General features: G+C 27.4%; 2 protein-coding genes and 2 long non-coding RNA genes across 7 annotated transcripts in view; 3 read left to right on the top strand and 1 right to left on the bottom strand.

Annotated features, from left to right (window-relative positions):
* Nucleotides 1–4,311: 4,311 nt before the first annotated feature.
* On the top strand, nucleotides 4,312–6,953 carry LOC124955431 (methylthioribose-1-phosphate isomerase). The gene is made up of 5 exons (XM_047509867.1): nucleotides 4,312–4,583; nucleotides 5,283–5,518; nucleotides 5,635–5,843; nucleotides 5,927–6,135; nucleotides 6,301–6,953. The coding sequence occupies exons 1-5, from the start codon at nucleotides 4,452–4,454 to the stop codon at nucleotides 6,571–6,573; spliced, it is 1,059 nt and encodes a 352-aa protein (XP_047365823.1). The 5' UTR covers nucleotides 4,312–4,451; the 3' UTR covers nucleotides 6,574–6,953.
* Nucleotides 6,954–7,083: 130 nt separating this feature from the next.
* LOC124955430 lies at nucleotides 7,084–9,868 on the top strand. Its single transcript, XR_007102876.1, has 2 exons — nucleotides 7,084–7,657; nucleotides 9,310–9,868. It is a non-coding gene; the product is annotated as an uncharacterized LOC124955430 (long non-coding RNA).
* A 2,989-nt stretch (nucleotides 9,869–12,857) lies between these two features.
* The window catches only part of LOC124955573 (tropomodulin), a 64,633-nt gene continuing 62,490 nt past the window's right edge, over nucleotides 12,858–15,000 (top strand). For 2 of the 4 annotated variants that reach the window (XM_047510165.1, XM_047510164.1), the window contains exon 1: nucleotides 12,860–13,348. In XM_047510165.1, the coding sequence (XP_047366121.1) occupies nucleotides 13,118–13,348 (231 nt within the window). In that variant the 5' untranslated portion in view covers nucleotides 12,860–13,117. Of the gene's footprint in view, nucleotides 13,349–15,000 lie in introns of all 4 variants that reach the window. The other 2 variants (XM_047510163.1, XM_047510166.1) reach the window with 2 other exon arrangements.
* LOC124955574 overlaps nucleotides 14,276–15,000 on the bottom strand; it is a 41,765-nt gene continuing 41,040 nt past the window's right edge. The window contains exon 4 of the long non-coding RNA XR_007102908.1: nucleotides 14,276–14,434. This is a non-coding gene — a long non-coding RNA (uncharacterized LOC124955574). The remainder of the gene's footprint in view (nucleotides 14,435–15,000) is intronic.

The following is a 15,000-nucleotide window of genomic DNA, read 5'->3' as shown; positions in this document are numbered from 1 at the left end:
TAATATAATTATAAATAATTCATAAATTTATATCTAAGTGAGCTACTTATACATTGAATGATACGAATGAATCCATTTGTTGTTTGAAAAAAAGGAAAAATATATATTTAAAGAAAAAGAATTGAATTAACAGAGACATATAGATTGATTAATATCAAGTTAATCGAAAGGAAGCAAAAGCTTCTTTAGCTTTTTATTTTGTTCTCTTTTTTTTTTCTTCTCCTTTTTTTCCTTATTTCTTTTTTTTTTTTTTTGTTCCTTTCTCTTTCTTTCTTTCTTTTTCTTTGTTTTTTTAAAATCCTTATTTTCTCGACACTAAACCGTGTAAATCTTTTACGAACGACGATGTAACTTTAAATTACACGCGTTACAAAAACGATCTGACAAAAAAAAAAAAAAAAAAAAAAAAAAAAAAAAAAAAAAAAAAAAAAAAAAAATGTTTTATCATTTACGTATTTAAAATGTTATCGTTTCATTTCATTTACAAATTTGTGGTTTCAAGGCTGATTATTATATCTTTTCTTTTTTCCTTCCTTCCTTTTTTTTTTCTTCTTTTGTTTGGAGATTCTCATTTTAAATAAATCAATTATATACACACACACACACACACACACACACATATATATATATATATATATTATTTTTTTATCGTTCTTCTAACCATTCGAATTGTTCATGCAAACGATGAATCGAGAAATACATTGGCCAAATTCGATTATAATCGCAAATAACAAAATAAAATAATATATATATATATATATATATATATATATATATATATATACACAATGTGATCATATGAAATGTAAAAAACTAAAAATGATAAAATTCAATTAATCGGGGATGTAAAAATGAAAAAAGATTTTTTTTTTATACAACATAAATTCATATCGTTATGATCATGGAATCATCCCTCCCTTTAACTCCAATTCCAAACCCCCAAGTCCAACCCTCTTTCAAACGAGAGACTAAACGTAAATCTCGTCCCTGTTAATTCTACCATATCCTTGTAACGTTATAAAAAATTTAACAATGCTCTTTCTCTTTCTCTCTCTCTCTCTCTCTCTCTCTCTCTCTCTCTCTCTCATTTCTCGTATTTTCTTTTATTAAAATCTATGTAAATATATGACGTAGATACCAACATATACATATTTCCAACGAAGGATTAAGAAATGAAAAAAAGGAAATAAAAAAAAAAATAAATGATCTTACTGAGATGCAGAGGTAAAGATAAAGAATGAAATCCCTTTTAATGTTAATCATTTGTTCGACAAAGGATCTAAGTATCTGATAGAAAAAAAAAAAAAAGAAATTAAACAAAAAATATATATATATATATATATATATATATATATATATGTGTGTGTGTATGTATAAAGAAGAATTAAATATAAAAAAATGAAAAAAGGATAAACGACGGAACAGAGTGAACAAAGCGCAGAATTTTTATTCAACTTCGTTCGAGTGGGGATGATGGTTAGTTAATAGTAAGAGAAAAAAAAGAAAAAAAAAAAAAAAAAACAGAGGAAAAGAAAAAAAAATCGAGAATAACAAAAGGCAAAGGACAATTTAAAAAGAGAAAGAAAACGTCGTTGTAGTCGGTATAATTTGAGAATTAAACGAACATCAAACATTTTTCATTCTTCGTAATAAAACGCCTTTTCTTTCCTAATTCCCCGTTTACTCCGACATTTTTCAATAGTATTATTCTAACAATGAGCTACTTATAATAATTAAAGAGAAGAAAAAAAAAAAAAAAAAAAAAGAAAAAAGAAAGCCATTAATCAGAGGCACCCTCTCGATTAAGATATGAACGTTACAGTGATGATTGTGTAAGTGTATACATAAAAAAAAAAAAAAAAAGGAAAAAAAAAGGAAAAAAAAAGAAAGAAAAAGAGAGGATAAAATAAATAAAAAATAAATAAAATAAAAAAAAATAAAAAACAGAATTTAAAAAACGAAATACAGTGTATGAGAATTGTCTTTCGAGATTGATCGATCGATATGTATACCTGTATTTATGTATGTATGTATATATCTTTCTATGTATACAAAATACAAATAATATATTTATATTATAATAATGATAATAATAATAATAATAATAATAATAATAATAATAATAATAATAATAATAATATATATGCCTCTTTAATATTAATTGTCTTTAATAATAAATAATCTAACAACAAAATAATAATAATAATAATATATATATATGTATATATAATATATTTATACATGAATAATCGTTATTGAGTCGCGAATAGAGATTATAATTTGAGATAAAAATTGTGTTGATAAAAAGAGAGAAAGAAGACGTAGATAAAAAGAAAGAAAGAAAAAATAAAAGAAAAAAAAAAAAAAGAGAAAATTGTAATTACAGTAAGGGAGGAATGATTTATACATATATATATATATATATATATATATATATTTTTTTTTTTTTTTTTTCGAGATGTAAAGGATATTGAGGGTATACTGATTGCAAATTCTTCCTCATAAGAACAGAGATAGAAAGATGGAGAGAGAGATAGAGAGATAGAGAGAAAAGAAAGAAGGAGAATGAAATAGAAATAGATAAAGAGAGAGAGAGAGAGAAAAAATGGCTGTTGATTTATATTCCTTTGAAGGAAAAAAAGGATCCCGCTGAGAATAGTAGTGATTGAAGTAGAATTTTACTTAATCCTTTCGAGTCTCGTGTCATTTCTCTCTTTTCTGGTTGTACAAAAACAAAAAAAAAAAACAAAAAAAAAAATTAGCATCATATTTGCCTCATCAATATGAAATACAATATTATCTGAATAATATGATAAAATCATATATAACGACTTACTTGTTAATTCGAATTATTTCACGATTATAATTATATAATAATAATAATAATATATATATATATATATATATTATTATATAATGATTGATTTTGAAATCGAAAAATTTTAACGAATCACCCTTTCGTGATCCTATTTTAATTATCCGAATTATATGCGTTAATTATTAACGATAATTGTATAACGTGGATCTATAATGTTGTAGTATATAAAAGTGAGAAAAAAAAATAAAAATAAAAGTGAGACAAAAAAAAATGGGAGATAAAGGGGATAAAGGATTTAAATAGAGGAAAAAGAAAAAGGGAGAAAAGAAAATGATTAAAAAGAAATTAAAAGAATAAAAACGAACGTACTATTATTAAACTCTTGATAGAAAATTGAAAGGTTTGGTAGAGCGGGGGGTGGGTGGGGGGGAGGGGGGGGGTTGAGAAGGGCACGGGGTAGGGGAATGTGAAAAATGAGGGAGATGGTGTAACGTGAAAAGATAGTGATAAAGATAGGAAGGAAAGAAAATGTTTAAGTAACGAGAACTAACTACTCATATTACTTGTGATTCTTTCATTTAAACGTTTAAGCGTTCATGTTAACGATGTTAACGAGTTCTTGTAAACAAATCCTCTTTCATTTTGAAAAGTTATACCTTTTTTAATGTTTAATGGACGAGCACAGGTAAAATGAAAGAAAATTTTATTCGGTAGTTGAAATAACTAGGAGTTAGTTTAACGAATAGCCAACGAATGTAAATGTCTGGGATTGTAGAAAAATTAACGTTTAAAAACTGATACTCCTGGTTCATTTAATTTCCCCTCCTCGTCCCCTCCCACAACCACCACGAAAGCTCAATAAGAAAAATTAATTAAGTCTTTAACGTCGCATTAAATCTTTCCTATGCACTATTTCCTTACACTTTGATATTACACTTTTTTGGTTTTCTTTTTTTCTTTCTTTTTTTTATTTTTGAGACTTATTGATTTTATGAACCTTGTTCTTTTTTTCCTTTCTTGATTTTTTTTTTTTTTTCTTTCTTTCTTTTCTTTTTTTTTTCTTGAAGACGGTGTCATATAGAGTATACTTGATTTTAATATTATATATAATATAATATTAAAATAATATAATTATATATTAAATATAATATAATATAATATAAATATATATACATATATATATATATATATATATATATATATATATATATATATATATGACGGTATTAATAAAAGTATCTAATATATATATATATATATATACATATATTTTTTTTCTTTCTATAATTTTCCAAGACGAATTACAATATTTCCTTACGATAATTATTAATAACATTACGTAAATTAATTATTAAGTTTACTTATGCGATAAACATTTTGTTTCCTTTGTAATTTAAAAGTCTAGTTCGTAATAGCCGCCGTAAGATGGCAGCACCGTCAATGGCCAATCTCGTGACGCGCTCTAGTAGTAAAGAAAGAAAGAAAGAGAGAGAGAGAGAGAGAGAGAGAGAGAGAGAGGGGCCAGCAAGACGGGCAGGCAGCCGGCCGGCTGCGTTTCATTCATAAAATCCATCGGATCGGCTGTCTTTACTCGTTGGCTCCGTAAACGTGTCTCCCTTATCGTTTTCTTGCGATGACCTTACAGGCGATCAAGTGGAAAGATGGAAAGTTGGAAGTTCTCGATCAAGTTTTATTACCAGCAGTTTCTAAATACATTGTTGTCAAGGGCGTAGAGGATGGCTGGAAGGTCATCAATAAAATGCAGGTATGTAGGTACATACGTATGTACGTACGTACATATGTAAATTTAGAGAGCACGTTTCAAATTTGACGGTTAAATTTTTACGATTTTTTTTTCGATATACATATATATATATATATAACGAAAATATTCTTACACGTTGTCCTATATTTTCTTCTTTTTTTTTTTTATCATTTTCTCTTTATTATTTTTATTATTATACATTTATATGCTCTATCTTTTCGTCATTTCATTAATAAAATATGAAAATATAAATCGAGACCATATTGTTGTCCATTTTTATGATATTATATTCATATAATTACGAATGAAAAATTGATATTATCAATATTCCATACATACATACATACATACATACATATCTACGTATATATTTTTACAATGTTTGCATATGTTATCATCGTACAACGTATAATCAATGTAATTAAATGATATGCTTTTTCATATGCTATCTCGCGTGTATTTTCTTTCTTTCTTTTTTCCTTTCTTTCTTTTCTTTTTCTTTTTCTTTTCCTTTTCTTTCATTTTTGATTCCTTTTTCTCTTCAATTATTTTTCTACCTTCCTTTCTTTCTTTCTTTCTTTCTTTCTTTCTTTTGTCTTATTTCACACTTTTTACGCAAACAAATTAAACAATATTATGTTTCACGTTAAATATTTTAATAACCTAATAATATTATTATATTATTTGTCTTTTTTTTAGGTTAGGGGTGCACCAGCCATCGCTATTGTTGGTTGTCTTAGTCTATCAACGGAGGTTAGGAATGAAGATTTTATAGACAAGAAATCATTACGTCAAGAAGTCGAAGGAAAATTAAATTATCTCGCATCGGCACGTCCTACTGCTGTTAATATCAAGATAGCAGCTGAGGAGCTTATCGGTTTAATCAATAAACTCACAGAAGATGATACTGTTACCGTAGAACAAATGAAAGAACAGTAAGTTGATTGTTTTCATGAAATTAATTTTGTTAACACACGTTTTTAAAGAGAAAAAGAAAGAGAGAGAAAAAGAAAAAGAAATATTTCATATTCATTGATAAAATCTATTACAGATTCTTACATACTATAGATTCTATGTTACAAAGGGACATTGCTGATAATAAAGCTATTGGAAATTATGGTGCATTAGAGATATTGAAAAATGTCAATGAGGATTCTTTAGTTAGAATATTAACGCATTGTAATACTGGTAGCTTGGCAACTGCTGGATATGGTACAGCTTTAGGCGTAATTAGATCTTTACAAGCAAGAAATGTTCTTGGTAAGTTTATTTTATCCTTATATATTTGTTATTATTATTGATGAAATATATTCAATGTAAAGAATTAAAAATCTTATTCGTAGAACATGTCTATTGTACCGAAACAAGGCCGTACAATCAAGGTGCTCGTTTGACTGCCTATGAATTGGTAAATGACAAAATACCAGGTACTTTAATATGTGACAATATGGTAGCAGCATTGATGAAATCAAGAAATATCACAGCAGTGGTCGTTGGTGCTGATCGTGTAGCTGCAAATGGTGATACAGCCAATAAAATAGGAACGTATCAAGTAAGAATATTAATCGATTAGAAATTTATTAACGTTATTATACTTTTTTGTTTTTTTTTTTTTTTTGGATTAATATCACGAATTAATTTTTTTTTTTCTTCCCCCATTTTTTACAATTTGTCATTTTATCAACATACGAATTAATATATTAAAATTCATTTGCAGATTTCAATTATAGCAAAATATCATAACGTTCCATTTTATGTAGCCGCTCCACGAACATCAATTGATTTTGCAATACCTAGTGGCGATCATATTGTTATCGAAGAGAGACCTGAAAGAGAAATGACACATGTAAACGATCAACGTGTTGCGGCATCTGGTATACAATGTTGGAATCCGGCATTCGATATAACTCCTGCAAGTCTTATCACAGGGATAATTACGGAAGTTGGTGTTTATAAGCCAAAAAATTTAATAAAATTATTCTTACAATAAGGATATTTTTATAATTTGGGTTACGCTTAACGTCACACACATTTAAATAATAAAATATAATAAGAAAATAATTAATAGGAATGATATTCGATCAAATAACAATGCAAGGATAAAAATTGGAACCAAGTGCCAAAAGGGTTTAATAACCTCTTAAGTATTATTTTTTTAAATATTATTACAATTCATTATAGCATATAATAATTGTACAACATAATACATATTTGAATTTAAATGTAAAAGATCACTACGTGAAAATTTGTCTAACACGGTGTGCCGATTGTATATATATATATTTTATAATTTTTCGAAGAATTTTTGTATCAGGAACAACACAGCCTAATTGACTTTTTCGAAACAACGTTTATAAATTGTTAAAAAGAGAGAGGAAACAAAAAAATAGAAAAGAAAGAAGAAGAAGAAGAAAAATCAATTTCTCATCGATTGATATAATTGTTATAAAATAATATGATATTAATACGATCTAGCACTGATGATGATAATGATGATGACGATGACAATGATGATGATGATGATGATGTTGATGATGATGATAATAATAATAACATTATTATTATGAATAATGATAATTATAATAATGATAATTATAATAATAAAATATAAAGAAAAATTTTTGCATTGTTAAACGTCAAGACGTATTTTCCTTATTTTATTTCACAGAGTTTTACACGTTCATTCAATCAACAAATGGAGAAATAATAATCTATAAATACGGTGGCATGATCAATTATTTCGATTACTGAAAGATCATCCAAAAAAAAAAAAAAAGAAAAAAAAAAAAGAAAAGAAACAAACAAATTGACAAATACGAGATACATGATATTATTACTTTTGACAAATAACGAAACGGATTACTACAATGTTCTACTTGTCTACTTGTCTCTGATTGTATTATTCATGGCATTACCGCATGAAGGAGATTAACAGAGAGATTAAACGATCAGTTGTTATAGGAAACTGGTAGTATGATGAGAGAATGAAAGAGAGAGAGAGAGAGAGAGGAACGAATTTTAATGGAATCACTAAAGATGCAACAACATGTTCTGACGTAAATCAACTGGAATACGTAAGCTCGAAATGCTAAAATGACAACAAAGCTCATCCTTTAATCTCTCCATAGAATTTCGTCTCTCTCTCTCTCTCTCTCTCTCTCTCTCTCTCTCTCTCTCTCTCTCTCTCTCTCTCTCTGTCTGTCTGTCTTTCTCTCTCTGTCTCTCTGTTTCTCTCTCTGTCTCTCTCTCTCTCTCTCTCTATACCTCATTACTTCCTTCTCTCTTTTTTTGTTTTGAACTATGACCAAGGAGAACGTAAGAATAAAAATCGGAAGTAAATATTCTTAAAAATAATGAAAATGAATGAAGAATGAAAATAAATGTTTTAAATGAAAATATTGCGGATTTATGAAATACAAAAAAAAAAAAAAAAAAGAAACAGAAAAAAGAAAAAAAAAAACCTAAGAACCAAAATACTATAGAACAAGATTTATAATAGATATTTCGATTTAATTTAATTTAATTTAATTCTCATTGATATATTCTATATAGAAAATTTTTAATTTTAATTATCACACGTAAAAGTCCTTCAGTTAATATATTACAAGAGAGTCACCATTGTTGTTTTGTTTTTCTTTTCAGGCAAATCAACAGTCGCAAACTGTGATTTGTCTGTTCATTTCAATCTTGGATTTCGAAGTGTGTGTATATATTAGGCATCGACATTTGCTTTGAAAAACAATCGAGAAAGAGTGTTTGTGTGTGTGTGTGTGTGTGTGTCTCTGTTGGTGTGTATTGGTGTGTATGTATTTGTGCGTATTCGCATCGAAGAGGAAAGAGCAAAAAAAAAAAGAAAAAAAAAGAAAAGCAAATCTTTAATTTATTTATCTCATTATTGAAGACACGTATCAGGATTCTTAACAAAATGGCTAATAGGAATACACGTAAGTCTAATACGTATTTTTATATATATATATATATATTTAATGAAATAATTTATGGATTTTTGGGGACATAAATTTTTAACAAAATTCTATTTATTTTTAACAAAACATCGACAAGATCAATTGTTCTTTATGTATATTCGTTACTATTTATTTATCTATGAATTTATAAATAAATAAATAAATATATATATATATATATATATATATATATATATGGATTTTATTCTTTAAGATTGTTCTTGGTAAATTTTTTAATAAACAGAAATAATTCTAAACAAACGTAAATTAAAATTTCATTAAAATTTTGATACAACTGGCATGAGATAATTTTTTTTTCTTCTTTCTATATCGCATGACGGTTATAACGCAAAAAAAAAAAAAAAAAAAAAAAAAAAAAAAAGAAATCAGCGATCTCTTCGTGACGAGTGTTATACGATTAATATAAACACAGTTTTAACAGATTAATAACGAGACATTCGTTTTATTGTATTTTAAAAGATAGAACTTATCGTTAATTAGGCTTAGATCAATCTCATAATGAAGGACTTTGCTATTATCGTTTGACAACGAAATCTATGTGATATCGATATTTTAAAAATGAAAAAAATTTTTGAATATATTCTTTTCAATTCCTTTTTTTTCTTTTTTTTTTTTTTTTTCTTTTTTGCTTTCCTCGAAAAACGAAATCGCATCCACGTTGAGTTTTTAATAAAGAATAATTAATAATTAACAATGTTTATCAATACTTTAAACAAAAAATTCTCTATCTTTATTTTTAGCCGATCAATCAAATGAGTTATCATCGACAAAGGAAGAAAAATTGAAGGTTGGTAATCGTCCTAAATATCAATTGAAAATCAGTATACCTTTGGATAAATTAAGTGGATACATACCAAGAAATCCGACAACATCTAATCGTGATGAAAATAATCGTAATGAATCGAAGAGTTCAAGTTCGTCGAAGAAAAAACAAAAATAATAAACGAAATCTGTTCCTAATCGAAAATATTCTCTTATCGCATATCGCACTCGTTGGTTTTTACGACGAAGTAAACAAAAAAACAAAAACAAGAAAAAAAAAAAAAAAAAAAGAAAAAAAAAATGGAAGACCAATTAAAAAATACCATTCAATCCGATTTTCTTTCTAATAAATAAAAGAGATCATTGCCTATATTGAAACAAACAAACAAACAAACAAACAAATAAATAAATAAATAAATACAAATGTCGAGAGATTAAAAAGTAACAAAATCCGGGACTTTTGCCCTTGACCTCATTTCGTTTGAGGCTCTCGTAATAAATTAAAATAAAAATAAGGAATTTACAAAAGGGAAAAAATTCTCTCTCTCTCTCTCTCTCTCTCTCTCTCTCTCTCTCTCTCTCTGTCTCTCTCTTTCGTCCAAGGTTTTCTCCTTCTTTAAATCAAAATGAACATTTGAATGGTAAATGTATATCCTAGTAATACGAGATCTACGTTAGAAAAGCATTTCCTCTTCGTGGCTAATGGTTTTTCTTTACAAACGATCCAAACTCGAAAGAAGCTTTATACTCATTTCTGTAACATTCATTCGAAAAATCCGCAGCGTGTATTAGACGTATGCACTTTCAATACTACATCTAAAGAACCTCGACGAAACCTTGTTTCTCTAGCGAAGTCAGTGTTTATAATAAAAAAAAAAAAAAAAAAAAAAACAAAACAAAAAAACAAAAAAGAAAGGAAAAAAGAAAAAAATATATTTTATTAATACCTATACGAAGATATATATATATAAGTATGTATATATTGGATTCGTTAATGAACAATATCAAAGTTTGTATTTATAATAATAAAAATTAAAAAAAAAAAAAAAAAAATTGTATGATAATAAAAAAAAAAAAAAAAGGAAAAGAGATAAAAAGAAGGAGAAAAAAAAAAGAAATAATAGATGGTATTTTAAAAATTCGGACCGATCTAATAAAAAATACATTGTACTATAGTAAAAACAAAATATTATTCTATTGTAACTTAGATTTAATCAATAAAAAAATGAAAGGAATTTTCAATTAACAAATATTATTTTCATATCGTCAATTCATCATTTACGTCATAATAATATCTAATTTAATAATATACAATATATATTAGTATTATATTATATTATGTCATTGAAAGAAAAAACGTAATTTAAAATTGTATTATACTTTTGATATTCAATAATAAATAATGTTAAGTATTTTAAGTAACAAATATCATTTCGTTTATAATATCGTTTATTATCTATGTTATGTATCTATATTAATATATACATATATAAATTTAAAACAATATTATACTATACTTTTGCAAGCCAGACGTAATTCATTTGTATTATATAATTAAATTGGCACATAAATAATGTCACAATTTTTAATAACAAATATTATCAATGTTATCTATTTAGATTAATGGACCGACAAACTTGTAATTCTCTATTATGATTTCAGAAAAAGATAAAGAGAAAGAGAGAGAGAGAAAGAGAGAGAAAATTTTTATTTATTATAAGAAATTTCACTTAATATTTTAATCCATCTCTATTTTATCGTTCTTAATCATTCGTCATTTATAGAAATACATTGTTATCTTTACCTTTTTGATTATTATACTCGACGAACATTTAATTACATCAGGTAACAATTCATTTATTTCTCTCTCTCTCTCTCTCTCTCTCTCTCTCTCTTTGTTTTTCTTGTCGTTCTCGATAAAATTGCAATTGATACAATAATTAATAAAACATTTCTCCATTGACGAGAAACAAATAGGAAAAATAATATTAAATAATTGTTTTATAATGATCGTTTGTATTGTCCTTCTTTAAAAAAAATGAAAAAACAAAAATTAGAAGAAAAATGAGACAAAAAAAAAAAAAAGAAAATAAAGAATAAAAAGTGAACGACGAAAGTGTCCTTTCGATATTAAAAGAACAATAATAATAATAATAATAATAATAATAATAATAATAAAAAAGAGAGAAAAAAAACTAGAAGAAGAAGAAGAAGAAGAAGAAAATATTGATATCTCGGGGCTTCTTCGGACAAAGCCAATTCCAACGATTCTCAAACTCTCCTTCGGACGTATAAAACAAACACGACTCTTTCTTTCTTACGTACATTTATATACTTAAAGAAAGAAAAAAAAAAAAATATATATATATACACATACATATACACATATATATTATCATTAGAAAGAAGACGTTAAAAAAAATGATTACGTTGTTTGAAATCATTCATACTTACAATATACGTATAAGAGTCTCTAACTTTGTTATTTTCTTTTTGAAGAAATCGAATTTGAGGATCACTGTAATGATGATGCCTTTCGTAGGGCTTCGTCGTTTCTACGAAAGGTAATCGTTAAAAGGGCAAATGTTACAGTCGTATCGTTCTCTCTCTCTCTCTCTCTCTCTCTCTCTCTCTCTCTCTTTTTCTATCTATCTTTCTCTTTCAAAGAGCTTTTGGAAATCAACCAAACGGTGTGTGTTGGTACGCTGTATTCCTAAGGGAAAACTCCGAAGTTCTATTTTGATCGTCGAAAAACGGAAAGGCGAGTAAAGTTAACTCGAAGAACATCCGTGGTCTTCGTCGTCGTCGTCGTCATCGTCGTCGTAGTCGTCGTCGTTGTCGTCGTCGTCGTGGCGTGGTTCTCTCGTACGTAAACGTAGGACGTTGTCGGTGGTTTTTAGTACGAATAGTCACTCCGCAGAACGAACTTCGTAAAATACGTCGCCGTTATTGACGATCCCCGGGGGAATAAATAGTTACAATCGAACATTTATATTTATTCGTTTCTCTTTGTTGTTGTTGTTGTTGTTCCTTTTTTTTTTTTTTTTTTTTTTCCCTTAACCATTGTTATTACCGTTATTATTTTGGCCGTTGGCCGTTGTTGCTGTTCGTTTTTTCTTTTTTTTTTTTTTTTTCTTTCATCGTCACCATCCCCTCGCATATTCTATATATTTCTTTTCAAACATTTCTTTTCAAACAAATCCATTTTCGTACTTATATATATATATATATTTTTTTTTTCATTGTGTTAATTTTTATATTTATAAATTATTATTATTATTATTATCATCGTCGTCATCAACGTCATCATCATCTTCTTACTTTTCGTCAAATTGTATCGACGATATTTATCGATGATCGGGTGTTAACGTGGAAAAAACAAATAAAGAAAAAGAAGAAGAGAGAGAGACAGAGAGAGAGAGAGAGAGAGAGAGAGAGAGAGAGAGAGAGAGAAAGAGAGAGAAAGAGAGAAAAGAAATATATATATATATATATATACATATTTACACACACATACGTATAAAGAAAGAATTAAAAGTTAGAATTAAAGAAGAGTGAACGAAAAAGAAGAAAAAGAAGAAGAAGAAGAAGAAGAAGAAGAAGAAAAAGGAGGAAAGGAGCGAGAAGAATTTGATCTACGTCGGAAAGAAATTCTTTGGTTTTTTTTTCTTTTTTTTTTTTTTTTTTTTTTCCTCTCTATAAATCTCTCTTTTCCAAAATTTAATTGTGTGTAATTTTAATCTTGCGTGAGAAATTTTAATAAATCGAAAGAAACGATTGATTAGGATGGATGTGACGGATGATCATTACGATTCCGTCGCAGCCGATAACGTGGAAGGGAGAAAATTTGAAAATATTAAGGATAAAGAGGAAGGAGAGGAGGAGGAAGAGGAGGAGGAGGAGAAGACAAGTAGAAAGACGAAGAATGAAGATGATGGCTCGTCCACGGTCGAGGAGACCTACGAGGTCACTACTACCAAACGTAAGACCATCCGTACCAACTATAAGATCCAAGAAGTAAGTTGATGACATTTATACAAAATATATGACATTTATATACACTCACACCTTCCCCTCCCCCTACCCCTACACCCTGCCCCTATTTATGAATCTTTCTCTATGAATTTTATGTCTTTTTATAATTATATATGTTAAATACATCGAAAGAGACGACGACCACAATTTTTTGTACGAAAGCATGCTCGTTTTTTTTTTTTATATCTCTCTACTACTATATCACACGACTAAATAAACAAATACATATGTATATATATATATATATATATACGTACATATGTATTTTATATATGTATATATATATATATATATTCGGCGTATATACGCGTGAATACATATTATATATTTTACGTAACTGTTACAAGCGTAAAGGATATACTAAATCTTTTATATATCATCAATATGTTTAAAAGATATTTATTTTAATCGTCCGATTAATTGCAATTAATCGATTAATTAATTAATTTCACTTTTATTCTTTCTTTCTGCAACATTTTTTTTCTTCTTCTTCTTCTTCTTCTTCTTTTTTTTTCCTTTTTTTTCTTTTCTTTTCTTTTCTTTCGATCAATCACATTTGTTTCTTCTTTGTTATCGTTAAGTTCGATCGATCATTCCTATCGTCAAACACGCAAGCTCCTCGATCGGATCGATTTATCAACAAATTTGTATATTTTTTTCTCTCTCTCTCTCTCTCTCTCTCTCTCTCTCTCTCTCTCTTTTCCTCCATCCCTCCGATATTCCTCATGGCTGATGCAAGTTCTAATTCTGGAGATTGAACGGGTCGATCCTCTCTCAAGCACGATTGGAGGATCACGTTTTCTTTCGATTTTTCTTTTTTCTCGTTTTTCCCTTTTCCCTTTCTCTTTTTCTGTTTTTTTTTTCTCCCTTTTTCTTCTTTTTTTTTCTTTTTTTTTTTTTTTTTTTTTTTTTTTTTTTTTTTTTTAACAGACAGGTAACAGGATTTACGATAATGCACGATTTTATTTCGACATTAGTAAGATCAATTACGTATATCTTAGATCGATGATATAATACGTGGCTTCTATCCAAATGTGTAAAACGAGTCGATCCTTCTAAACTACGGATCTAAAAGAGAAATAAGGTGAAAAGAATTGAATTATACTAAAACGAAATAGAAAAAAAAAGAGAGAGAGAGAGAGAGAGAGAGAAAAATAGAAAAACATTTATTTATTTATTTATTTATTTATTTATTTATTTATTTATTTGTTTTTTTATTTATTTATTTGCTTTTTTATACGCGCAAGCCAAATTTCTATTTATTATCAATGGCGTTAGAAATTTTTTTTATACAACGAATCTATTTTATTTATTTATTTCTTTTTCTCTACTATTTCGAGGATGTACGATCCAGACCAATCGGATGCAACAACAATGTAGTAAATCCAAACAAGTTGAGTAAGAATTCGATCTAACGTCGTAATCGTACGAGTGTTGAGAATTAACTTAGCCCGGAAAAACTAAATGGGATTTGTGAAAACATTGAGTTTATTATTCTTAAACGCCCACACGAAAAATGAATCACCATTGAGTAATCTCGTGCGTAAAGGATGGTGTGCCGATGTGTTTTCTTATAAACTAAACTGTTAATGGGAATTAATTTATTCAAATAAAATTATATCAAAACGAAATAC

The sequence above is a fragment of the Vespa velutina genome, chromosome 18 (genome assembly GCF_912470025.1).
Source record: "Vespa velutina chromosome 18, iVesVel2.1, whole genome shotgun sequence".
Classification (NCBI taxonomy): Eukaryota; Metazoa; Arthropoda; class Insecta; order Hymenoptera; family Vespidae; genus Vespa; species Vespa velutina.
The sequence above is the reverse complement of the archived record's forward strand: the minus strand, read 5'-3'. Positions and strand labels throughout refer to the sequence as shown.

Bases quoted from the DNA above. Each gene is read 5' to 3' on its own strand.
- LOC124955431 (XM_047509867.1), top strand. From the start codon at position 4,452: ATGACCTTACAGGCGATCAAGTGGAAAGATGGAAAGTTGGAAGTTCTC. The intron at 5,844-5,926 runs GTAAGTTTATTT...TCTTATTCGTAG, and splicing joins ACAAGCAAGAAATGTTCTTG to AACATGTCTATTGTACCGAA. The intron at 6,136-6,300 runs GTAAGAATATTA...ATTCATTTGCAG, and splicing joins ATAAAATAGGAACGTATCAA to ATTTCAATTATAGCAAAATA.